The sequence below is a fragment of the Falco peregrinus genome, chromosome 2, assembly GCF_023634155.1.
Source record: "Falco peregrinus isolate bFalPer1 chromosome 2, bFalPer1.pri, whole genome shotgun sequence".
NCBI classification, from domain to species: domain Eukaryota; kingdom Metazoa; phylum Chordata; class Aves; order Falconiformes; family Falconidae; genus Falco; species Falco peregrinus.
Genome location: NC_073722.1, coordinates 17,648,922 through 17,675,036, shown reverse-complemented (window position 1 = coordinate 17,675,036; position 26,115 = coordinate 17,648,922). Strand labels below are relative to the sequence as shown.

The 26,115-nt window shown below is 42.8% G+C and overlaps 1 protein-coding gene across 4 annotated transcripts in view; it reads left to right on the top strand.

The window, feature by feature from the left end:
• The window catches only part of AFF1 (ALF transcription elongation factor 1), a 99,089-nt gene that overhangs the window by 33,299 nt on the left and 39,675 nt on the right, over positions 1–26,115 (top strand). For all 4 annotated transcript variants that reach the window (XM_055794966.1, XM_055794965.1, XM_027795103.2 and 1 more), the window contains exons 2-3: positions 669–789; positions 1,335–2,249. In XM_055794966.1, the coding sequence (XP_055650941.1) occupies positions 669–789; positions 1,335–2,249 (1,036 nt within the window). The remainder of the gene's footprint in view (positions 1–668; positions 790–1,334; positions 2,250–26,115) is intronic.

The window sequence follows — 26,115 nt, the reverse complement described above, 5'->3', positions numbered from 1 at the left end:
ACACACATATGTGGTTGAGGAGGAACAGGGTGATTTGACCTGGTGTCTTCCAAATTTTTGGGACCTTCTCTTTAAACACATTTATGTGATTGCTTTAAATGCAACTACATGGTTTGTCAGGTAAGCAGCTTTCCAAATGTCACTTTAAAGCAGAGAGTAAAGTTTTTAAGCCTGTTGATAAAGTAGGCAAAGTTCAATCTCTGAAAGTGGAAGCACCTTCAAAATGGCTGATATTTTTTTTTTTTTCACTCTCAAGTGAAGAGTCAGGGCAGAAATCTGGAGGAGAACAAGAATGGTAGTTTTCACATTGATCATTGCAACTGGATTTGCCAGCTCATGCACTTATCGCCCACATTGACTTGTTATCAATTTGTGTTTCACAATTAAATGGATAGTTTTTCCCTTCCCACCCTTACCGATGCATTGTATCAGAAGTAGAAATCACTCAGAAGGTTGCATGCTGTACCTCATATATTCCATTACTATGCAGTAGGGCAAATACTTGGCATAACTAACTTTTCAGCTATAACCACTCTGTGGATTTCAAAATTACTTTCACACTGGACACATACTGTTGTATGAAAACACATGTTTCTGCACAAAGTAGATGCCTGTTGATAACACTGGTATAAAGTGTTAACCATCCTTTCTTTCTCTCTTTCCTAAAGCTTGTACAACGAGGACAGAAACTTGCAGCGTATTCGAGAGAGAGAGAGGCGGAATCAGGAGGCTCTCCAGGAGAAAGACCAGAGCCCTGAGAAGGCTCCCCTCTTTGCAGAACCCTACAAGGTAATGGTAAAGGGAGGGTGTGGTGGAGGAAAAGGTGGAAGGAGGGTTGGGGTGGAGGAGGAGAGCTGGACCTACGGTGTAGCAGACTGGAACATGATACATGCAAACCCAGCATCTTCCCATCTGCTTAACTTAAATTCATGTATGCGCGTAAAGCTCTGTAGATGGTGCAGGTGCAGTATGGACTTTGGGTTGGGCATATTCATCTGGGGGCCTCTTGTAGTCTGGGATTTTGAAGGAGAGTGCTCAAGAGCAGCTTGGCTGTCTCTTTCTGCAGCTGTGGTTGAAACGAAGTGGTCTGATGTTAACGTTCCTGAAGACTGCAGGCACATCTGCAATCTTGATTCAGAAGGACTAACACTGACTAAAGCAGTCCGATTTGCTTTGGAGAGACTGCATGCAGAATCAAGATGAGCATGTGTGACTTCACAGGTGGTGGTGCCTGGTGATTAAATTAAGACCCTGGAGAATGTCTCTTCTTGAGCTGGATCTCTTTGAGTGGGGGGGTCCATGCTTTTTTAACTTCCACCTCTGTTCTATTCCAGACTAATAAAGGAGATGAGTTGTCAAGCCGAATTCAGAACATGCTGGGCAATTATGAGGAGGTCAAGGACCTCATGAGCCACAACAAATCCCATCAGAAACTCATTGGAGTTCCTAAAAATGTCGCTTCTCTGATCCCACAACAAAAGCCTCATCACCCATACTTCCCTGAAAAGACCAGCCATACATTACCATCTTCATTCCACCGCACAACCCACCATCCACCCATGGGACCTACGGTTGTAGCTCCTCCCGCTTCAAGCCACTCCATTCACTACCAAAAGGCACAATCAAGAACAGACCCAGCTCCAGGTTTGCACGCCAAGAGTCACACCTTATCCAATGGTCAGAGCCAAAGTGAAGAACAGAATCATGGCAGCCAGGGAAGTCATGTGGATTTTCACCACAAGAGAAATGACAGGCATGTGCTTGGTGAAGGTCATGCTAATGAACTGCAGCCTTCCTTTTCGGTGCTTTCTCCATTGCTATCATCTTTGTCTTCTCCAGTGGCGCCCCTGTCACCTCTACATTCCAGCCAGCATATCGATTCCAGGTCACAGAACAGCAGTAAAAGTCATGGGCCGACCTACAGTCAAACAAAATCATTTCAGAACCTAGTGACAGGATCACAAGAGAAGGAAAGTCGGGGCTGCTCAGCGGTTAACCTGACCAGCACCACTCAGCCTTCCTCTCAGACTTTTCCCCCACCTTTGCCATCAAAAACCAGTGCAATGCAGCAGAAACCGACTGCCTATGTCAGACCAATGGATGGCCAAGATCAGGCACCAGATGAATCGCCAGATCTCAAACCTTTCCAGGAGGAATACCATAGAGAACCCTATGAAGAAGTCTCCGATTTGAAGACAGACGCCAAAGCTAAACTATCCAAATTGGAAATCCCTTCTGAGCCTGTAGAGGTGAGTGCAATTGTTGGGGGGGCTCTGTTGTTGGCAGAGTAAGTTCAGCTGTGAGAGAACAGGTCCTTGAAGGGCAGAGACTACCAGAACTAATGAAGGCTGTGCCTGCGTTACTGTGTTTAGAATGTGTATTTTGAGGATGGCTTTTGCTGACCCAGGCGAGACATCTGTTTGGATGGTGAAAATGCAACACTTGCCATGATTCAATGGTTTTCTCAGTGAGGCTGCAGCAAGTTGTATGGTTAGGGAGACTGCTTCCGTTGCTGCTATTCTTGTTTTGCCTGTAAAGATTGTTGAAAAGGAGAAGGGGGAAATGATAGGCTGTGAAGATGAAGTGGTGATGCACCTGCAGTTCGTACATGTGGAGTGTCAGTGCTCAGTCTGAGTGATGGTGGATAGAAGCCCCGAATCCCCACTGAAAATGGGGACAGCTGACTCTGCAGTGAGTTCTGTGGTCATCTAGTAAGCTGAAGGGTTTGTGGCTTTGTAATAAGTGGCTGTGAATACCACAAGGTACTCTTAACTAAGTTTGCAAGATCTCACTGTAGACCCTCAGGAAGGTATTAATGTGAACAAAAAGCATCCTGTAGATTTCTGCCAGATGGATATAGCCTAGCTTCCTTGGTAGGCATGAAACCATTCTGTCTTCCACTTCATCAGATGCCTTTTGAGCAAGTTCTGAAGGTTTAAGTAAACCTAGTGCAGAGGCGGAATTCTCAGTGACAAGGAAGATCCTAAAAGTTCTGTAAAATTTTGCATTTGTGCAAAGAAGATAGCCTCTTTTTTTGTCCCAGCTATAAGTAAATACAAACAGAACTTGGTCAGTGTGTTTGATCTTAGCAGCAGAAGGCAGCCTGGGCAGCAAGCTTAGGCATACCTTCATTCTAGTCACTCACTTGTCCTTTTCTCTGCCAAGGACTGAGAGGGATGCTGCAGGAGACGTGGGATGGGAAGCTGCAGTCGTTGCAGTGAAGAGGTGACAGTTGGGCCAAAGACCAAAATGTGTTACGTTTATAACCTCTGGTTATTCCTGCTCATCTGAGAATAGCTTCCTAATATGTATTATTTTCTTGAGAGCGAAATCCTAGCTTCTTCATTTGGCTCCCATTTAAAAATGAATAATGTTTGGGGGCTTAGATTTCAATCTTCAGTTAGCAATCTGCAGTTAGATTTCTGTCTTCAACTGCTTTTCTGTCTTTCATTCTGCTCTTCTGGTCACATTCAGGGATTGCTCTTGTCCAGGTTGAGACATTTCAATTGGTTGCAGCGGGGTTGAGGGCCAGGGTGTTACAGATTAGCGGGTGCAAATCAGAACATAATGCTGTTGCTTTTTTACTGCTTAAGTGGCCCTCTTGACAGAGGGAAGAAAACTTACGAGAATGTGCACCTTTTTTTCTTTTTTATTGTAAGTACTCCCTGCATCTTGAGTTGGTTAGAGATCATATGCATGGTATGGTAGAGACTGGTGCAGTTGAGCTGGGTTAGATTGGTCAGTTCTACCTTTTGCTTGAGAGAAAAGGGGCAGTGGTCAGAGTGGTTTGGAAGGCTTTTCCTAAGATTTCGGAAAGCATCTCTCACCTGCATTTGGGCCCTGGCGTGAAGTTCAGTAGCTTCACAAGGAGCAGGTGTGTTGTTTAGGAGACTATCAGGAAACTTTAGGGGAAGGGGATAAGGGGATGGCTGGAATGATGATTGCTTCTTAACCAGGCAGTTAAGAAGAGGTTCTTGCCTTTGTAATTATTTTGGTACGGCAAGATTCCTTGTTGTACTCCATCTGTTTTTGCTGATCCCAAGACCACCTATCTGATTTGTCATGTGTGATGAAGGCGGAAGCCTTGGGTTTCTCAGATGCATGCTGTAGGTTAAGGCAGCTTGAAGCTCACGCTGGTAAAGCAGTGGGAGAGGAGGAACAGTGTTGTTCGCAAACGCACACTCTTTTCTGTGGTGCCCTTTGAAGCCTGTTGTTTCAGCTTTGCTAAGGGACCAGCACACTGATTCTGCCTGCCTTGCAGCTCAGCTGCCTGTGAGCTCAAAGGGACTTGGTTCCCACGTGCGTTTGGCAGTTTTACCATGCTTATCCTTCAGCACTGAAAATACTGCTCTGCCCTATGGGATGTAGGATCCCACAGTGCTGACCTAACGCAGCTGGGTGAGGGGAGATACCTAGATAGTTTTTGAATTGTATTTTGCGTAGTAAAAAGGGGGAGTGTGGTCTGCTTTTAATGGAAAAGAGTGTTGATCAGCTGCAAGTGGCTGTGGACAATTTCTTGTGAAAAATCACGGGAAACTGGCAAAATTGGTTTAGGAAGTTGTGAAAATACTTTCGTACTGAGACAGACGCTATTTGCTTCGGAGTTAGGTTTGGCATTGCACATCATACCTCAAAATAGGAAGTGCCCTGCAGTCTGCATTTCGTCGTTTGCTTGACCAGATATTTTACTGCTGGGAGAGAAGTAAAGCAGTGTAGGACCTTATTCTCTGCGTTACTCATTCTTCTTTATCCATTGCCAAAAAGGTAAATGGCATTTCTAGGTTTAAAACTCTGCAATTTGTTGGTGTTTTTTTTCTCTGAGGGCATGCTTATTTTTCAGTAATGAGAGTTCCTTGTTCTTTCCCAATTCTCCATTTCTATTTTCATCTTCTTTTCCCATCCACATACTTTTTATGTCATCTTGCGTATCTCTGGTTTAATACGACTTTAGATGAGGCGGTGTCGGCTATGATGCTGTACGCTGAACGAAACCTCTCACTTTCCATTGAGCATGTGGCTCTGAATCCAAATACCCGTAAAAATGCTGCAACTGCCAGAGCACAAGTAGTATTGCCCATGCTGGTGCAGGAGTGCTGTTAGATATGTGGTAGAGTAAGAACGTAATAAAAAGGGAATTGAAGATAATGAAAGAAATGATTTTGCACAAACCAAAGCCCTGCTTTAATGATATGCTTAGTCCATTTTGGAGCTGGTGATGAAACCTTTTCTGAATATGCTGAATGATTCTCTTTTGAGGGTATCTTTAGGCTGTGACTTGGATTGTTTTCTATACATAGGCATTTTAGATAATGGCTCTGTAAGCTCTCGTGAAAAATCCATGACTTCATTTTCTGCTTGTTTCCTACTTTATCATATTTAGTTACTTCTGTTTGGTTTCAATTATTAACATGTATTTGATGATACAGTCTTTCAGTGCTAAAGCCTGGAGAGTGAAGAGGAGAGACAGTGCACTTGCACACTTGGATATATTCTGGGTGTGCTGGATGTGGGGGTATGAGCAAGGTGATCGGGGAACAGGGCTGGCTGGTTTGCTTTTAGGAAATACCCAGTTGCATGCAGGTGAAAGTTCAACCCAAGAAAGCATCTTGGGAAGGCTAATCAGGGGGTCCTTCAGCTGAAAGGTTGGCCCTCCCCTTTTGTTTTTGGTGAAACAGGAGCTGCAGGGAGGCTCCTGCCCTCCCATGACCCTGACAGTGAATAGGTCTAGACTAGCAGAAACTCTGCTGTTCCTCCCTCATCCTCCCAGCAACTGGGAGCATGGTTTTACAACTTTTATTTAAACTATTCAGCCCCGCTTATACTGAACAGCCACATGCCAAATACAGTTTTTCCCGTGATCTTCCTTGATATCATTTAGGAAAGCCATTTCTTCTACCACATGGGTTTTGACTAATTGAATTTCTAAGGCATGTGTCACCTGCAGCTGTGAATTCATTATTGACAGCTTCTGTTCATGGCAACACTGACAAGCTAAGCCTTCCAGTCTGAATAGACGAGCAGATTCACTGTAGAATGAATTAATCCACAGTGGATAACTGTGAAGTGACTCACTTTGCATTCGCATAAAGAAACTGAACAGCTCTTTCCCAAATAAAAACCTTCATTTTCAAACATCATGCCTGTCTCTTTAAGACATCTTTCCAAATTTATTGTGAGAAGACTTAAAAATATAGCATACATAAATAGACACAAGCATAGATAGATGTATCCCTTCTTTTTAAGTGCCAGGTTTTACCTCTTCCCCTAGCACCTAAACAAAGATGCTTTTAAAGCCATTCTCTCTTTTCATGTCTTTAGGAGAGCTGCAGCACCAACAAGACCCTTGTATTGCCCCCATTGACAAAGACTATGATGTCTTAAAGGGAACTGGCTTGACGGCGGGGCCAAGAAGCAGTGGGGCTGGTGTGAGAGAGAGTGTTTATAAATCTTCAAGCATTATTAAGGGCACAGTGTCTGGGAGAATCTATAGTACTTGATGCTCACTGAAGATTTGCCTTTGTTTTCCTGGCAGTTTCGTAAACGTTAGGGAGTAGCTCCTTTTATCTCATGTAATGAGACCTCATCGGACTCTCCTCTTTCACCTACAAACTGGGAAGCAAATAGGGAAGTAACCAATTAAAGAAACCAAAGCAACAACAACAAACAACAATGAAGGAGCCAGACCTGTGAAGTCTTTCAGGTAGCACTGTATTATCCTTGAAGCACAAAAGTAGGATTGCTATCACTGAGCTCTGTTCACCTCAGTAAATATTTATGAGTGGTCACCAGTTAAAATGCCGTTGTTGCATAGTCTATAGTAGTGATTAAATACCTAGAAAGAAGTTTGGATGACAAAAATAAAAGGTTCATTCTAGAGAAATAATTTTTCACTGACTTTTTTCCATGGCAGCTGAGCTTTTCTACTGGCAGGAGTGGCCAGACAGGTGAACCCTGTGAACTAGAAATAAATATATTGCTTTAATCCTGCATCCTTTAAGAATAAAAATCTTAAAAAAAAATATATATAGCACTGTGATTTGGTCTTACCTAATGAATACAGAGTATTTAATGTTAAGCTACTACTGTTGTCTTTCTACAAACCTTATATTTATTTACTATTTATGGATGAGAAGGGAGATTAGGCTCTTTCCCCCCGCCCTCCCGAGGTAAGAAGGTCTTCTGGGTCTCCTCTGTTGTTCTCTTTATAGTCAGAAGTGCGTTATGTGATTGGAGGAGGATTTCCTTGCTTCACCACAAGCACTGTGTAAAATTGTCTTTTTTGTTGGTGTGTGACTGCTAAAGAGGCAGATCAAACACAAATGAAAATTGTTGTTATTAGATTTTTAATGTTTGCTTATGGTCTCTGGAATAAAGAGCACTCTGCAAGAGCTGGAGGTTGAGGGCATGTGGGGAAAGGAGGCAGGTTCAAAAGCCAAAAGGACATCTTGTATTGTTACTTCAGTTTAACCAGACTGATGTTCAAAGTTCAGTTCATGTGTCAGACTGCAGAAGTCATAAATAACAGGTAGTCTTGTTCATCTTCCTCTTTGATGCTTTGAGAAGTACACAGTTCCAGTGTTCAACTATCAACTCTCAGCTGCAAGGCTTTTCAAGTTTGAGATCCTTGGTTGTTCACTTGACTCCCATGTCTGGACTTGGCTTTCATGCAAAATACCAAATAACAGGGGGATTTTTTTTTTATTATTATTCTCTTCCCCTCCCCCCCCCGCAAAAAAAAAAAAAAAAAAAAAAAAAAAAAAAAAAAAAAAAAAAAAAAAGGCTGTATAGTGCTGCAGCCAGCCATCAGGTCACCAGAAGCATTTGTTCTTGCTGCTTGGAAGCCCTGTCAGAGTACCAGTATGAAGAAGGGAACAGGGATCCTGCATCTGCTAGGAGTGCGGGGTGAGGAGTGGAGGGAAAGGGTGCTGAGAAACAGCATTTCTGAGAGCAGTTGAGTCCTTGTGAGCTTCTCCCCCGCAGGTATGGATTGAGATGGACTTAAGCCGCTTACACCAAACCTGAATTCTCTCCACAGAGTGTCTCCATTACAGAACATTCGTCCAAATTCAGTTGCTAAATCCATCACTTTGCAAGGCAATGGGAGACTGAGAACGAATAGTTAGATGGGGATTTGCAAATCCTGTGGATCTGCAAACATGGCAGAGAGCAAGAGCAGCATAGATAGGGTCAGGCAAGAATTTCCATAAACTGTGTTGCATCTTTCCAGATGACTCAGAAGTCAGTGCCTCACCCAGACTGCTATGAGAAGCTCGAGCTTAAACAAGCTGCCATGGCATATTAATCACTGGGAAGTTTTTTGGTTGAGGTTTTTTAGGTTGTTGTTCTTCCTATGAAGGGCTTGTAATCAGCCATCCTTACTGGAATTAGTTGGGACTCCAGCACAGCATTTAGACCATTGCCTTTTCTCATTGGCAACTGTAAGGAGTGATGTGTTTAAAAAGGAGGAACAAAAAAGAAACCCAAAAAACAACCACCAAAACCCACACACAACACAAAAAAAATTGAAAGAAAACCAGTGGTCCTCTGCACTTCGCAAAATCAGGAGCCAGTAAGCTGAATTTAAAGAGAACTTACGAGCACTTCTGTTGTTAATTACCATTGCTGTGCAGAACAAAGTCAGTGCTTTTTAAATATTGTGTATGCAAACAGCTACTTTTTTTCGTGATAACCCATTTTGTGCCAGTGGCTGTATGTTAACGAGTAAAATTAATATCCTGCAGTGGCAGGTATGAGTAATTTTCCAAACGTTCACCTGTACAATGCGGACTAACACGTACAGATTTTACAAAGGTAAGCGAATAAACGTGCATAGAAACATTCAGATAAGTAATGCTGAGAAGGTATCAAAGTGAAATTGATAACCCTGTCGTCAGATGACGGTGTTGGTAGTGGTCTCTGGTGAGGCAAGCCAGAAACAGTGGTTTGGAAGTGAGGGGAAAACCAGCAAGTACTGCAAGCTGCTCTGGCTGACTTAACACAGCAAATGGCAAAAAGTCTGTGTGGCACAAATTACCGCATTTCTCATGAGTGCTTGACATTGTCGGTTTAATATTCTTGAAATGCAGGGCAGCAGGAATGAGTGGCTAGCTTGTCTGTGAATATGGAAAAAGTCAGCGAGACTTTTGCTGAATCTCTCAGGTTTCCTAACTCTTTTTCAAGCTGAGATCATCTAGTGCCAGCTGTGCAAGTGTGGGGAAGATTGTGTGTGCTGCTGGGGCTGCAGTTACGTTAGCGTCTAACGTAGCTGTGGTTTGAGTGACAGCATGGAGCCTGTGGGCTTTGGTGCTGCTCATCAGTCCTGGGGAAGGAAGGAAGCATCATTTGAAGGCAGCTGAAAACAGATTAAGAGTCTGCTCTGTCTTGCAGGAGTTTCATGTTTTACTTGTGCTATAATTGCTAAACAAAACCAAATCAAACTTGCAGAGCTTGTCCACAAGCTGTGCTTAGTGTGAAGTTTGTGGTCTCTGTTAGAGTCCTTCAGAAAAGCTTGTGCGCCTGAAGGCCTGACTTACTTTTTTCTGCTAAAGCATTGTCAAAGTGGTGGTATCTCTTTCTGAGAACCTGAAATCATGTGTCTTGAGAAGTACCATTGCTTCAGTTTCACTGATTGTAAGAGTTACATTGACAGAACTCATAACCAGCTGTGTGCTGGGTGTTTTCCTTCCTCTGAAAGATGTTTTTTTTCTTTGTTGGATCTCTCAGAAGACTCCCATCTCCTACCTTGAGGGCTTAAACATTGCTGTCATTACTTAAATCTGTGCCGCCCCTAACGATGGTAAAGTCCTTTGCCAGGACTGCTTAGGGAAAGTTAAATTTCAGCAGAAGGACCCAGCCTGGAGACCAGCATGAAATATCTGACCACAAACAGTATTCTGGATTTGAAGCCAAGCATCAAACTGCACCTTGCAGGTGGTTGCATTATAGCCAGCTTTCTGAACAGCAAGGAGTCTGATTTTATTTGGGTGAGTGACAAGTGTTAATACCTCTCTAGAACTAGCTTAGAGGAATTGGGAACTATTACCTTTTTTTTTTTTTTTTTTTAAAAAAAAAACAACCAAAAAACTAATGAAGTTTTCTGCACCAGTCTTTTAAACGCAGAGGCAGCCTGTGCCATTGCAGACAAAGCTTAGCTGCTTTGATATCAGCTTAAGGAAAGCAAAATTCGAGGAAGAGAGCAGACTGCAGAAAAGTATTTATTAAGAAAAAAAAAAAGTCATTTAGGAGTTGTCAGGTGGTCGCTGCAGTTGCATCACGGTGTTACTGGTTTATGAAATAGCTCATACATGGATAGCAAGCTTGCAAGGGAGGAAATAGTTTGGTTGGTTTTAACGGTCTTGTTAAGTTGAAGTAGTTGTTTTCAAACCTTATGTGGATAGCAGTAGTTTGTAGTAATTGCCTGACACTCCTGCTAAAAATCTGTGGAAACAAGAAAGCTTTGTGTCAGCCTTGTCTTTGCTTATTGTTCAGGTGGGTCTCCGGTGGTGACTGCTGATGCAGAACTGTTGTCCAGTCCGGAGTAGTATGTACTTAGGTAGTGGCCTCTCAGAGCGAATTGTGGGGAAAGAAACACCAAATGAAAATAGAACTGAGGTTCCTTGTTCGTGGGTGCGCATCGGGAATGAAATTCAAGGAAGCTGTGATTAGCAGCAGAAATATTGTAAGAGACATTTCATACTGCTAATATGATGATTGTTATGGCCCACTAATAAACAAGAAAAGTGATCTGGAAAGCCTGAGGAAAAGGCTGAGAGCAGATGACAGCCAAACCTTCCAACAAGGCAACTTCAAAGCAAGCGCTGAAGGCAGCGAGAGGTGGCAGGCGACATGCATGTTAATGAGCTCCAAACAAAACACAGCCACTGACAGCTTATCGCTGCCAGTTTCAAAAGCAAAGCCAGACATTTAGCAAGGAGGAGGAGGTGACTGTGGTGGCCTCAACTTTGTCAGCCTGGTCTCCAGGCTCCACCCTCCTGCAGTTGTAAGGTCTTTGATTGTAAGACGAATAAATAGTTGGTTGGGGTTTTTTACCTTTTTTCCTTTTTCTTTTTTCTTTTTTTTTATTTTATTTGAGATATAGTTCTGTAAAGAGAAAACCAACAACCTACAAATTCCATGGTCTTTTGAAAAATCATGTTGTACTTTGTTAGGCAGCACCAACAGACAGTTTTCTTTTAGCCTGGGGCGATAAGCTTGTTAAAATGCAAAGCGGAGTAGCAACTTTATTTCTGACCTGATACCTGTTTAAATGTGAGATATGTCTAGGGTTTGTTTAAAAAATTATTTGTGAGTTATTTAAGAATTCCTTTGGAGTTTGAGGTAGAAAATTTTTCTGTCTTGGACACAATCCATCAGTCCTCTGCAATCCAGACTGCATTGCTTGGGGCATAGTTTGGAAACCTTTATGGAAAACTGCATGTTTCAATGGACCGTCAAAGGTGTGGTCTCTTACCCCCTGTTAAAATAAATGAAACAACCAACAAAAGGATAAACAGCTTGAGGGAGACCACACATCACAATTCCTTCGCCTCTTTCCCTCCTCTCTTCCTGCATTAATGTTGCATTGGGTTTTCCCAGTGTTTTTTCTCCTAGCCCCTTTCCTGCTGTACCAAGCCGGGGCGGTGGGAAGGGTGCAGTGTTCAAGATGAGGTGTGGTTGAGCATAGTGGCAGCTTCTGAAGTTATTTTTCTGCAGATAGAAGTATTTGTCAGCTTCCCACAGTATATGGTTAGCTAGCCATTTGTTAGCCTTCCCATTATAAGCACCTCTTAATACCCAGGATGGAGTTTGTCACTGGGGTCTATATTGTGGTGTAAGATGCCTAGATCTGGGATGGCATTCACTCTTAAACATGAGTCGTGTGCTTGGAAGAAACAGAACTTTGATTCCACCACTGTCCTATTACTGGGCCTGGTGGTTGGCACCTTGGAAGACATTAGGGGTGTTCAACTGCATCTTTGTATGAGGATGGATTGTATGTGTTTCTAGGAGGATTGGGGGGTTTAATTACTTTTTTAATCATTTGACAAAACCATTTATTTTTATAGCTTGTTCACGTGTATATATTGTGATACTTTGATACTCAGGCTTGTTGTAATAGCACTTAGTCTCATCAACTACATTTTATTTTTGACTTTTTTGTATAAGAAAAACTTTTAAAAATAAAATAATAAAACCTCAGCCTCCCTATAATGACTGCAACTGAGCTACGTAATTCCCAGTAAACATCCCTAATAACTTGCATGTTGATTTGCAAAGCTGTGCAGTCCAAGGCCTTTCTCGTAACCCTTAGGCGCTGTGCTAAGTGTGAGCTGAAATGATTTGCAGCCAGAGAAAGGCTGACTACAGGATTCTCTGCTACTTGTTTTAACACCAAGTGCCTGAAGATGTATCCCTTTAATTGAGTCTTCTCCATGGCCCTTTTTGGCTCTTATAAGTGAACGCAGTTGGTACCTTTTAGGCTCTTAGATTAATTTCATTCCCCCACACCCCATTTGCTGTAGCTGCTCTGTTGCAGGTACATCCAGAGGCACTGACCCTGATCAGTGGTGCTCCTGGGGGTGATGTTGCGAATGAGTGATGTAGATCACATAACGAATCACTGTTGGAGACGTATTAGCAAAAGTGGTTTTAATATGGTCTTGTAAAAGTATGACAAAATGGCAAGGTTCATTCTACTACTTACTACGTGGATGGAACATACAAAGGAAATTTGAGTTAGAATCAAACTAGAAAGACTTGCACAGAAACTGGAGATGCAAAAGGGTAAGGGAGACTCTCCTGTTGAGTCATGAGGTTCGGAGAGGACCCCTTTGCTTACTAAACTCCTGATGGAGCTTAAGTGTGGCTAGGTCCAATCTTAGTCTCAGACTTGGACTATGGATTACATCTAACAATTATCTATACCAAGTTTATAATGGTCAATACTGAATATCAATTTCATTAGTATTAGTTCAGCATGTTGTTAGTCACTTATGGAGGATCTGTGGCGGATAGGAGGTCTCTCTGCCTTGGGTAAGGAAGGGTCCCTTAGTCTCCGGTACAGAACCTCAGACCTTGAGGGGCATCCCTGCTCAAGAGGAGAGTCACCTGGTGTGCGGTCCAGTTGCAATTTAGGGAGAGCTCAGACTGGGCTCCTCCAGAGATCTGTCATTGGTAAATGATCCTCTGCGTTGAGGAGCAACCTTGAGAGATCTCCTACCTGAAGCTGACCACCACACAGCCACACTGCTGAACAGGGAGAGGTCAGAGAAGGCTCGCTTAGGCTGTCATATTTATGGAATGAAGTGGTTGGCACGTAGTTAAATTGCATACAATGGCAAAGGTATGCATGAGGCTTCTTGCCCACAACTTTCTTTGTTCCTTGACAAACGAGCCTTGGAGAAGCTGCCCACTATTCATGCGTTGATTGTATGATCGGTGTTCCAAGCCCATATACATCGATGCTCACTGTGTCCTTCTGCTCCTTCTGGCCATGGCTCGGGCCCTTACCTCCTTCAGAGCCCGAACCATATTACTGCTGCTTTGGTTAAGGGGCTGTGGGCATCTGTCACAGGTGGCTTCATTGGCACAGGCAGTTTTGGGGCTTGACAGAACACTGCTGGGCACAGGGTCAGGGCTGCCTGCAGCTTTGGCATTTTGATATACATAAACAAATTTTGGCTTCTCTTTGTTTCCTCTCACTTGATATGCATGCAGTATCATAGGAGCAATTGAAGTCATTCCCAGTGGACAGGCGAGATTTATGTGGCAGTGCTGTGTTTTGGGGGGGGTTGTGGTGGTTTTTTTTTTTTTCTTTCCTAAACTAAGCCATATCATGCAGGTGTAATTATGTAAACAGAAAAAGCTACTTGTTGTATTTGATTTAATAGGCGAGTCCCACTGGATTCAAAAGACCTTTTTCCCTTGTGTAGTGCTCCTTTGGAAGAAGCCACACGTCTTACTGAAGCTGGAAATAAACCAGCAATAAAATGCCAAAGCAGCTGTAACGGCTCGCACGAAACTTCCTCCACCAACCTGTTTGTAGATTTATTTTTTTAAACTCTCTGCACCATTTCTTGCACAAGTGGAATGTGCCAGAGGGACAGATGTTGCCAATTTGAACTGTACAGGGGAAGGCAAATATTGCTAAGCAACCGTGTGCTTGAGAGAGCGTTTTTCGGAGAAGAGCCAAGGGAGTTATGCCTGGGAGTGCTCGCAGCTTCTCATGGCTCGGTGCGAGGGAAGAGATTAAAAGTTCTTTCCTGTCAGGGTTGACGCCGCCAGCACAAAAGACACCATAACCTATTGACACTGATTAGGGCTGACAAGGGAATGTATGAAAACAGGAAATCTCCCCTGCCATGTAGGAAGGCAGTAAGACATGTTCACGGAGGTAAGTGCACCCATACAGATGTGGCTCGGCACCCAGCCGCCCCGGCCAGGACGATGGCAGGCCCTGGCTTCGGTGGGAGGAGGTGAAAGCCGGGCAGGTGGCCGAGCCCCTGGAAGCACAGGGGACCCTCGCCTGGGTCCTGGTATTCTAGTCTGGCTGGGAGCAGGTTGCTGAAGGATGGGCTGTCAGGCAGAGGGGGCTGTTACCAGTGAGTCTTGTAACTGCAAGCTGCCCGACTTAAATCCAGTCAGCTTCTCTAGTTACTGAAGGATGAAAGAGCTTATAAACAAGGCAGGTCTTAAAACACCTGCGCAGAGTTGCACTTCTCCCTGGACAAGCAGTGCCTCATAGCTGAGTGCCGGGCTGGAGGTCATGCCTCTGATGGTCCCAAATGCCACTGGAGACCTTTCCTCAAAGAGTGAATTTGTCTTGTTTCAAGCCTCTTGACTTATTTTGGAGATATACCTCTGGTGTCTTGTTCAAGAGATGTATTTTCAGGAATAAACCACAGATTTGTCTTCCTACATTATGCATTACATTACTACTCTTGTGCTGTGATTTTGAGTATCTTCTGGTCTTTGGTCTGATTCTTCGCCATTGTTTGAGTGAAGGGAAATGGTAGCAGATGCTTTGTGTTTTATTTCTTACTTGGTGGGGTTTTCACTGGGTACCAGTGAATTTTTCAGCTTATGGATGCTCCATAGGCATCATCTGCATAAGCAGTGATGCATGTTATGATGAGCCTGGAGGTACTTCTCTTGCTGCTTGGGCTGTTGTGATTGCAGTGCTCTCACTGGGTACCAGTGCTGCAGCAAGAAGTTGCTACACTGAAGAATTGGTCAGCTCTCTGGTTTTCAGTGAGCACTAAGGGGAGAAAAGTTTTCCTGCTATTTTGATGATGAGTAACTTGAGAGGGCAGCTGGTATAGTCCTCTATCACAAAAGTGATTCCTGATGTTACCTAGTGGAGCATGAGCTCACCAGAGCTCACAGAGGAAGGCAGTATGTAGCCACTGCTGCCTTCGGGGCAGTGGTACTGGTTACAGCACGGCTCTAGCCAGCATCTCTGGCAGGGGGGCTCGGAGTAGAGGTCCGGCTCTCTGTGAGCAGCCCTGTATGTGGGGGCCTGACCTCTGCAGTCTCCAGCATAGGCTGCTTCTGAAGCTGATGGCTGGTGCTAAACCAGTGATAAGACCCATCATAAATTCCAGCATCTCTGGCTGACATGCTGTGCTGTTTCCAAAGTTTGACTACACCAATATGTTAATTTTTGAAATGACATTCAGAAAGCTGTAGTATTCTTGCCCTGGCATACCACTCAGCGGAGTCTGTTTTTAATCAGTTATGCCTCTCGTTATTTGTCTCCTTCTGTAGTTATTCTGTGCTCCGAAGTTTCAGGTCTAGTTTCTCATTTTCACTGATGTCTAATTGGTGTCGCTGTCTGAATTATCTTTAATATCCTCCTCCCTCCCAAGCTTTAGCTGCCAGTTTTCATCATCATAATGATAACCATTTATTATTTAGCTAATAAATTAGTGCTTGTTTCAAGCAGCAGAATATTTCAGTTCCCAGTTGGAAAAGGTGATATTCCTACCTTTTTGATCTCCTACTTTTCAACCCACTAATTTATCTTTCTAAACTGCATTAGCAGTGTTACATTTTCTTGCCAAATTGTTCAGTTGGGCAGCTGGTTCGTAAGTGTCATTAGATATTGAGGTGCTCTTTTTGCATGCAGTTAGGTGTAACAAATAGCGCAAGACATGACCTTGGCAGCCCACCACACTCCAAGCAAAAGGTCTGTGTGCATTTCCCAGAGAGGCTGCGCTGCCAGCCCAGCTGCCTTTGCATATACCCAGCCACACGGAAAACGAACTGCAGCTGCCTATGGACATGGCATTGCATTTGTTTCAGACCCAGCAAGGGCTTGATGCTGGGAAGTGTCCTCTGCCCCCTCCCTTCCCCAGAGCTACCGTCATCTAATAAAAGACATTACTGCTTTCTATGAGTCCTGCTTCTCCGGGATGCTGAATTTAATCACCTAGGCCTTTCTGCCTATTCTTGAGATGGAGCTTTTCTTGGAGGAAGTGTAATGTTTGCCTTGGCTGCTGAGGAAATAGAGCTTGGTAGTACTAGACTTGTGGACTAAGCTTTAACCAGGTAGCCACCTTCGATGTTAGTAATAAAATTGGTAAAAAACCTTCACCTAAACTCCCATTACTTGCAGAATCTCTGGTTTGGGTGACTTACCCAGGTCAAGAAAAAAGTAAATGTTCCTATCCAGTACCTTGCTGTATAGCTTAGATTATGCCACAGTCAGAGGTATTATCTTGGCTGGCTTATTAAGCTCCATTAAGTCAAAAGAAAAATCTGTCCATTATAAAAACCCAACAATGTGAAGTTTCCAGATCTCTTTTCCTCTTTCATTGCTTGATTTTGGAAAGAATAGCAACAACATAGCGATACTTACCTTTTTTCTTTTGAGAGATGTTGAGAAAATTAAATTTATTAGCATAATTTTGAGAGAACTTACTCCTTTTGAATCAGAGCCTAAATTCAAATATTTATTTTAATGCACTATTGAATTCAATAAACAAAGCACACCCAAAGGGAGAAATTCCTAAAGTTTAGAGAGGAAACCCACAGAAATGCAGAAAATTTTGTGCAAGCACTTCCCCGCGATTTTTAAGGCTAACAGCTGTGTGCATTTGCAAGTATTTTTCTGCATCTCTAGAATGAGCACACTGGCAGAGTGACTGCAGATTTTAAGTCTATTGTACAATAGACAATGTGTGGAACGATTCCTTCATAACACTGTGGTCTAGATTTCTTTTATAGTTTGATGGTTTGGGGTTTTTTTTAACATGACCATCGTGCTCTTAGGGAACACTAGTGTTTCTTTTAAACATGCCTTACACACATTGCATTTCAAATTGTAGTGGCTTATGGAGAATGCTATAGGTTTTGGAAGATGGAGGGTGAATTCATGTAGCAGGAGACAAGTCATGTCAGATTTGGATCCTGCCAACCTACTTCTCCTTATACAAGGAATATTTTGGTTTCTTTCATCAGCCTGTCAGCTCATTGCTGTTCAGGCTGAGTTGTAATTCAGTCTTGGTTGGATGCCATCTGTTCGCTAAAGGTGAAAGGTACAGTATTTTCAGCCTGAATGTTTTCACTTGAAGAAAGCATTTTACTGAAGGTGCTCTTGGCTGTCATTTTGCTTGTCTATTTGCAGTTTTTCTTTGTTAATTCTTGGCTGGATGTGCTGAAAGAATACCATCTGCGCTTTACCGATGCAGAGGACAGGCTGACTTGCCTTGCCTCGCCTCCTGGGTTTGCTGTACTGCAGAGCAGAGGCAGCTCCCTTCCTTCCTCTCTCTGCTAACACAGCGTTCATGTTACCACAGTAATGCTACACATGTTTCCGTAATGACAGCAAGAGTAGCAGTGTGATACTTATTTTTCTGTTTGCTATGGTAGCGGTAACCCCTTGGGTATGTCCTACCCTTTCCTTAGACGTTTCCTCAGAGTCCTATAGCCCACAGCTCTCTGTGGTGTGCATGGAGGGAAATGCTTGTTGTCCAGCTTGCAGGAGGTTGTTTGCATGTGAAACTATTCCACAGCAGAGGCTTTGTCTGAGAGGACTTAAACAAGTTGCAGTACGCAAAGGTGTTGAGCCCAATTCATTGTACGACTAAAAATTATTAACCTGCCTGCTCGTAATCCTGAAATATTTCAAATTATTTGAGTATTTTGCCACTGGTTCATGGCATTTTCACACGAATTTCACAAATTTTACAAATTTTCACACGAATACTGCCATCATATGTGCAATTACATGTGAAAGAAAGTATAGGCAGTGAAGCAGTAATACTGAAAATCTGGACATGAACGTAGATGATGAGAGCCTCAAGTAATAAAGTCTTCTCCAGTTTGCTGCTCCAGAAGCTGTTTCGGGGAAAGATGCAGAAAGATTTTCCTTAGGCAGAGGCTGGCTGCTGTCTTGGTAATTCCTGAACCATCTCCTCTTGGCTGGATTTTAATTATAAGCCATTCATACCGCATGTTAAATAAGCAAAAAAGCCACTTCTTCCCCCCAGATTAGACAAAGAAACAGTGAAGTGACCCTCTGCTGTCCTCTCAGCATCTCTTTGTGTTCTGCCAGCTGTGTGACCCTAGGAGGCTGATGACCCATAGCCTTCCTAAAACATCTGACTTAGAGGGATCACTTGTCAAATGCCAGCCAGGTACATAAGCTTAGCACCTCCTGCTTCACTTAGCTGCAGATAAAAATTGTATGTGACAGCTCTGCAGAGCATAAGCCTGGCCATAAAGTATTTCTGGGACTTGATAAATGCCGTCTGTGGCCTTTAATTTTAGGGGATGATAAAAAATGTCTCTTAAAGAAGCTTACGTTTTGAATCATAACAGAGGTAAGTATCTTCTGCATATGGATTTTAAATATTAATTGTGGACCAGTTGTTCTACACACAGCACAAGCAAAGCAGGTCCAGGAAGGCTGCATACAGCCCTGGCCTCTGTACCCACCAGGCAAACAAACTGAGTATGCTTGCGGGCTTTACACTGAGTGTGCAAGGCTGTTCGCTGAGGAGAGGATGAAAGTGTCTGTGTGCGTGCTCAGTCAAGTAATAATAATCTCCTAGGAGCACACCTTGTCAGCCTTGGACACTGCTTTTACAGCTGAAAGTGTAAGTCCAACGGATAGTTTTGTATACTGGAAAGGGTGACCAGGTGACTGGTGGGCAGGACTTGCTGTGGCTTCCAGTCTCCCATGGCAAGATAGGGGAGTTTTCTTAGAGACTTGTCCAGTGTTCATCTCGGGAGGATAGCTTTCATCTCTGTGTACATGACTTTGTACATGTACACACTTTGTACAAGGCACTTTGCTGTTCCAACCCCAAAAGTTCACATCTAGGAATATTCTGTTTGCATTTAGGTTGGTTGTAAAACAATGGTGAAAGTTGCCTTTACCAGCAAAAGGATATCCTGCTATTTTTTCCCCCACAGGTTAAGTTCCTTGGTTTGGAAGCATTTAAAAATATTCTCTAAATTTCCATTAAGGTTTAAATATAGCACTTAAGCTCTTTCTCAGTTAAGAACTTTGCTTTCTTAAGGAGAGAGATAAAACACCTGTCCTCTCAACACACACATTTTCTTCTGTATTTTTTCCCTCTGGGAATGCTATTCTTGGAGCCACTAACAAGCATCCTTTTATTCACTTCCCTCCCACTTGCTGCCTCTGTTGATGCACCAGCGCTGGTGGCTGATGCTTTCCAGCTCCTCTCCAAGTTGTGTGGTCTGTCTCAAGCAGCAGCACAGACTTAGGACTGGTGATGCTGCTCTAGGCTCTTCAATTCTTTTGTTTTCCAAATTTTTATTTGCAGCGGTGGCAATGCAGACAGGTGGTATGGGATACTGCTTTTCAAAACAGACTGACAAATAAAAGGTCTGGGTTCAGAAAAGCAGTCCCATTAAGTGTTAAAACAGTGCGAGAGCCTGCATCTCCAAGTCTTGTTTACAGAGTCATTAAGGGGAAGTGCACCAAATGTCACCACTGCCATCATAAATCTTAACTCCGCTTGTTTTCCAAGGGGAAAGTGGTGTTTGGAGAGGGAAAAAACTTCTGAGAGATGGCAACAGTTAATTATCTGTGCTGATCCCACGGGACACCTCTCACCACTAAACCCCCCAGTTTCCTTGATGGTCTTAACAAATGTAGTTACTGGTTTTTTACCTTTTTGTTGAACTCAAATGAAGATTAGGATTCACTGTCAAATTCTCAAGCTCACATTAGGTAGTTGGGAAAGGAAATATACCAGCTGTAATAAAATAATGGCTACTACATTCATGTTTCAGTGGAAGGAAACCTTTGTACTAGTGGCGAAGTTACAGCTGACATCTGAAGTCAGCCTGCTTGAGGACTGTAGTTCCTATGTTATTTGAAGTTACTTCCAGCATGAATACCCAGGGGTTTGCGATACTGGCACTGACAGTCCATAAAATATACAGTAGTGATCAAGAATGGGATGCAAAAGAGTGGAAGTTTGGGAAGCATGCGTAGGTTTTCAAGTGTTGCTAGATTTATTTTTGTTTTGTTTTGGTTGAAGCAGTTGATTTAAGAATTGAAGTGCATCCTTCATATTCATATTGTTAACAAGTATCTTAATGCATGGATTTAATTTTATTTTTTTAAAAAAAGCACCAAAACTTCACTTATGCTCAGCTCTGATCTAACTGAATAGAATTTATTTGCCAAATGCAATTTGCTTTTAAGAGCCTGATTCCTCCTGTCCTCTGGCAAAATATGGACCCTTAAATGGTTAATTTTTTTATTTTTATTTTTTTTTTAGGGAAGTTTACTTCCTACTTTAGGAAGTAAAGCTAGAGCTTCTGAGATACTTGAAGCCTTTGAAATACATACCTCATCATTTGAATTTCCTAATTTGTGCTGCATTTTCATTTAATTATAGCACTTTGTGCTTTTCAAATAGCTTTGCTATAGTTGATATGTCACTTAGGCATATATATTAGCCTTGATAAAACATTCCTACTAAATGTACTAAATTGTGCAAATAACATTGATGACCCTAATGCATGATTTTGTGCTATTTTCTTAAGAAAAACATTAAAAATCATTATCTTACAACAAGATCTGAGCTGTTTTCCCCTCCAGCCCCTAGGATAATAATATCAAAGCTGTGATTTCTCCTCCTGCTCTACTCCTTTCCTGTGACTAGTTTATATCAGCAAAAATTCTTACTTAAATTTAGTTATGTCAGAGTACAGATTTATTTTATTTAATCATCTGACATATTGCCAACAAAAATCTTCTGTGACATGAGTTCTGTTTGGTTCTGCTACTTGTACAGCTTTATCTGCATCAGCTGTGGTGACCAGGTTGTTTCTGGAAGAGGGTAGGAGTCAGGCTACTCAAAATACTGTAAAAAGTATAACTAATAGCCTAAATTGTGATTAGATGGTATTGGAAATGAGAAAAATACCTGAAATCATGGCTTGCTGCTCTTAGTCAAATGCTTTTCAGACCTTCATTTACATTGAAAGACACCTTGTGTTTGTTCTGAAGGGAGCAAGAGGATGCAGACTGAGTCTGTGATGGACGCAATACTTCAGATTCATATTAAGCAGTATTAAAAATTACTTACTGGAAACAGTAGGTAAGAAAGTTTTGCAGGATCAAGGGGTCAAAATTAGATTATTGAGAGGTACTACACAGGTGGTAGTTACAACGGGGAGGTGCTTTTGTGCAGAGGTTCTTTATATAGAGCAATTTACTGGTGAGATAATCAACCTTGGCTAGAGGTCTGGTCTGCATGGCTGTATGCAGGTGATGCTGCACTTAAATTTCATGTTTAGTTTGTTTGGGTTTCAATTATATTATTTTTAGATGAAAGCTAACAAAGGATGCATGAATTGCTTTCAGCAGCTCAAGATTTTTAAAGAATCCATTATTAAAACATATCAACAGTCTTCTCCCCCAGAACACAAAACCCTTTGCTCCTTCAGAAAAGAAAGACAAAATAGTGTAGTTTTTTTCTTATGCTGTTTGAACACAAGAAGGAGGCCCATGCATTTATTTTTAGATTGAGCAAAATAATCCATCTCAGAGTTAGAAAAGCGTGTAAAATCTTTAAAGAATGTTTTATTTCCTCCAGGCGCCCACACAGCAACATGACAGTACAACCATTGTTTACTGAGCATTTTGATGTAAAATGCTTAAATTGCCAGGATCATTCAGTGTCAGCTGAAGAAAGCAAGAGTAGAAGTTCATGGAAATGGTTTGATTTGTTTTCAAACCTGGGATGAGGGTGGTGGAAGGCTGGAGCTGCTGTCTTCTCTTGTGAGAGGGGGCTGCTGGATTGATGCTGGGGCAGAAGCGGGAGAGTGCCTGGTGGTGTGGCATTGTTTGGGTGGAATAACTTCAGCGTTTCCTTGGAAAGGAGTGGAACAGACTCAGAGGGGTTAAGTGCATTTGTGAAACTGTCCACGGGGGACTTGGCTTCATGCAAACTGCTGGTTAAACACTGGTGCCCACAGAGGACCTGAAATAGCACCCAGAGAAATTATTTCAGAAGGCTCCCATGGACTTTGAGGCTGATGGATTGGATTGGTACTCTATGATGAAGTCTTGTGTGTCAAAAACAAGCAAGGAGCATAAACACAAATGTGAAAGTAAAGTCATTTATAATGTAACTTTTAGGCTTTTAGTCTTGCTGGATGAGGCAGAACCCTTTTGTACAATTCTGTGGTACCTCAGCATTATTTGTGTGCATAAAGCAAAAAGTATAACATAGTTTTTGCTTTTCGTGAAATGCAGAAGTGAAACTTAATGCTGCAAGCAACAGCAAGCAGATCTACTTTTTAGCGTTGCTTTGCTGGAATCATTTGAGTCTCACTCCTTATGTTCAAGAACTAAGCTGGTGAGAGGGGAGACAGGGGGTGTTGCCCGTTTCTGCTTATCCTTCATTGCTAAACCCACCCAGGTGGCTACCCGAGGCTAGAACAAAACTCAAACAAGTGCACCCCCAAACATGTTTTATAGCTGCTGCAGTGTGCGGTGCCTTGTTAGTACTGCACTAGAACCAAGTTTCTTTTCACAAAGATAATCTGATAACAAGGTTTTTATAAAATTGTTTTTCTATTTCAGTTTTCTTTGTGTTTCGTTTCTTCTTTTTGGCCCTCTCTCTTCTACTTTCTTGGGCCTTTTTTGTTGCAGTTGTCATGTTTTTGTTGAAACGAGATGAGCTTTCTTCCTCTGTGCTAAAAATGATGTATCTTGTAGCAATTTTTAACCTCCTGTGAAAATTAATCCTAGTCTCAGGCAACCTGCTGAGAAAATTGCCTTCCCTTCTCACTGGTTTGTTGTTCTCTGACAGCAGCTTCCTGAATTGCCCAGAACAGCTCAAGCTGCTGTTACAGGGACTCTGCTGCCAAACAGTGTCTGTATGTTATTTTACAGAAGTAATGAAACCTCGGGCAATATTCTGCAAAACAAAATGGCCTTTAAAATCTGTAGCTCTAATTTATGAAGCCAGTCATTAAGGACATACTTAGCTCTGTACAAGCTGAGATTTTAAACGTCCCTTTTTATTGTAAGTTTCTTTTCTGAAATAAACGTTTTTGAGCTTAATACAAAAACAGCACCAAGGAAAATGTAAATGTATGCAAGTATTCCCACAGTGAATTCAGGGAAGGGATGGTCTTATCCTTACAGTACAGCTTGTTTTGAAGTCTTTGCACACTGGTCTATCTGATTTGTTATTGACTTAATTCAGTGCTCACAGGCTTACTTGTCTCAGTAAGTATTAGCTCAAATTCCATATTGTTCCTTTTAAAAATGCTAATACTTTTTTGTATGAACTTTAAAAAGAAAGGAAAACCCCAAACCCTACTATTCCTGAACCTGTAAGAAGTCAGAAGATAATCTTGTATTCATTACCTGCCTGCACCTCTTATTTGATGCAGTTTTGCTTTTATTTGCCCTTCATCAGTGTTGCTGTTCCCCTGGACTGCATAGTCAGTTCTGTGGTTTGTAGGGGTCTTTTTGACTGCAGCAGCAGCAGCTGTGAGAACCATGTTTCCCCTTTGTATATTCTTGCAAAACCACAGCTACTTGGAAATGCAGGTGATGTATGAATCATTTTGAGGTTTACGTATATGTGTTTTGGGTTAACCACGTGCCCTTTTGAATCTGCTTCTCCTGCTTGCTCCCAAAGCCCCCCGCAGAGGTGTCAGGAATGTGGGAGAGAAACTCCTCTGGCTCTCGAGTGCTGGCTGTGCCTCCCCTGCAGCCGGCCAGGCAGCCAGGATGCTGCTGCTCTGAGCTGGGTTAGCAGAGCCCCTCGGAGCGCCCGCAGCTTGTTCTGAACTCTGTGCGCTGTGAAGAGGAGCCAGCTGGCTTGAAAATCCCCGCTCCTTGTGTTAGGGGCTCTTTCCCGATCTTGACCCTCCACCGGTGATGGTGCAAGATGTGCTTTCGACTTCAGATTGCTCTCACGAGCTGAGGAACCCACCTGTGGGCAGGGAAGGGTTGGCATTGGCAGCAGAAATAGCTGTTTGGTTTCTCCCTCCGCGGGTGAAATCAGGTTCACTGAAGTGCTTGGTGGTGCCAGCTCTGAACAAGTTGCGTTGTGTTAGAAGGGGTGGACGCTGATAAAATCTGTGGGTTGGAGATGAAAATATGGTTTTTATGCCCTAGAGAGCTGTTGAGGTTACCAAGTTTCACCAGCATGTCCTGCATGTCAAAATTGAGTCATGGCTTTCTTTTGTTTCCATCACTTTCTTTTGTTTAGTTAAAAGGAATTTAAAAACCCCTCTGATCCACAGTTCAGAGTACTGATGCCAGGACAGTGCCTTGGAGTAGGTTAGTACATGTGAGAAAACTGAGTGCATGCTGCAGGCTTACCTATTTGCATGCTTTCTAGGGAAGAGGAAATTTGCTGGTAGAAAAACATGCATTGATTGTGTGGGAGGTTTTCTTTGTGTCCTTTTGAAACTGAGATACCCAGTTCATAACGTGTTATAAAATTACTATTTTTAAGTTATGCAAGTAACGGGTGCAATAGAAGAGGCACTTCAGATTTGCAGAATGCAAAGAATTGTAACATTTTTTCCACTGCAGTTCATGGGCATTTTGCCATTCCAGGAGCAGGGTTAAGCTGTGAACTGTGTGCTTCTGGAGACAACTTTGACTGCAGGTGCCTGGCTCTGGATCCACAGGGTCTACCAAACATTGGAAGCTGTGTATAATTAAGACCTTTGCTCCCTCCAGGTGCACTGAGCATCTGTGGGAACGCACTTCCCCATCAGCTGCACCACTTCTGGTATTCATCTGGTGCTGTGGCCAGGTGATCAGAGGAGCTGAATCAACAGGAGGGGAATGGTTGGCTGCCAGGCTAAGTCCTGGTCTGTCTGGGTGCAGGCTCAGGCCCCTGCCAGGGGAAGGGGTGGGTGGCAGGGGGGTGCACGTGGCCAGGGACCATGCAGTCACTTGGCCTGGCAGTTGCTGACGGGCTGCATTGCCTTCCCTGCACTGTCAGACCTCACCCTTGAGCCTCAGAGATGCTTCTGCTTCAAAATTATTTTTGCTTCATCTTCTCCCTGGGTCCCACTTGAGGCAAAAAGCTCAAAAGCAGAGTCCTGCTTTCTGTGGCTCTGCTGGTGGCTGACTCAGCTGCCCAAAAGACTTGCAGGGCTGATTTTTTTGCCTCAAGGCTATTGTTTTAGGTGGGATTGCTTTATAACACTTCCTTTTGTGTGTTTTCTCTCTGAGATTCATTACTGCTAAACCAAATACTGTTTACTGTAAGGTTCATGCTTAATGCTGGCTGGGACAAGCATTGTCTCACAAGACAAATCAAAATTTAAAGCTCAGGCATGATAATGTTGCATTACTGTCTAATTAGTCTTGGTTTGCATTTCTGTTCCTCCCTCCTGCCCCTACTTTTTTTTTTTTTTTAGCATATCTTAACAATTGTTATTCATGCTAAGAAAATTTTGTCAAATCTAGTGGATACTGTTTGAAGGGTTGTAAGGGAACCTGCCTTATCTGCAAAATAAGCCTTCAGCTGGTTGAGTTGGAAAAACTTGTTTGCCCCCTTAAGAAAGGGTTCCCTTGCACCAGACAGTTTGGGAATTGGTAAGTGTGTGCAAGGAAAGAGATCTGTTGAACAATTAACTGTCTGC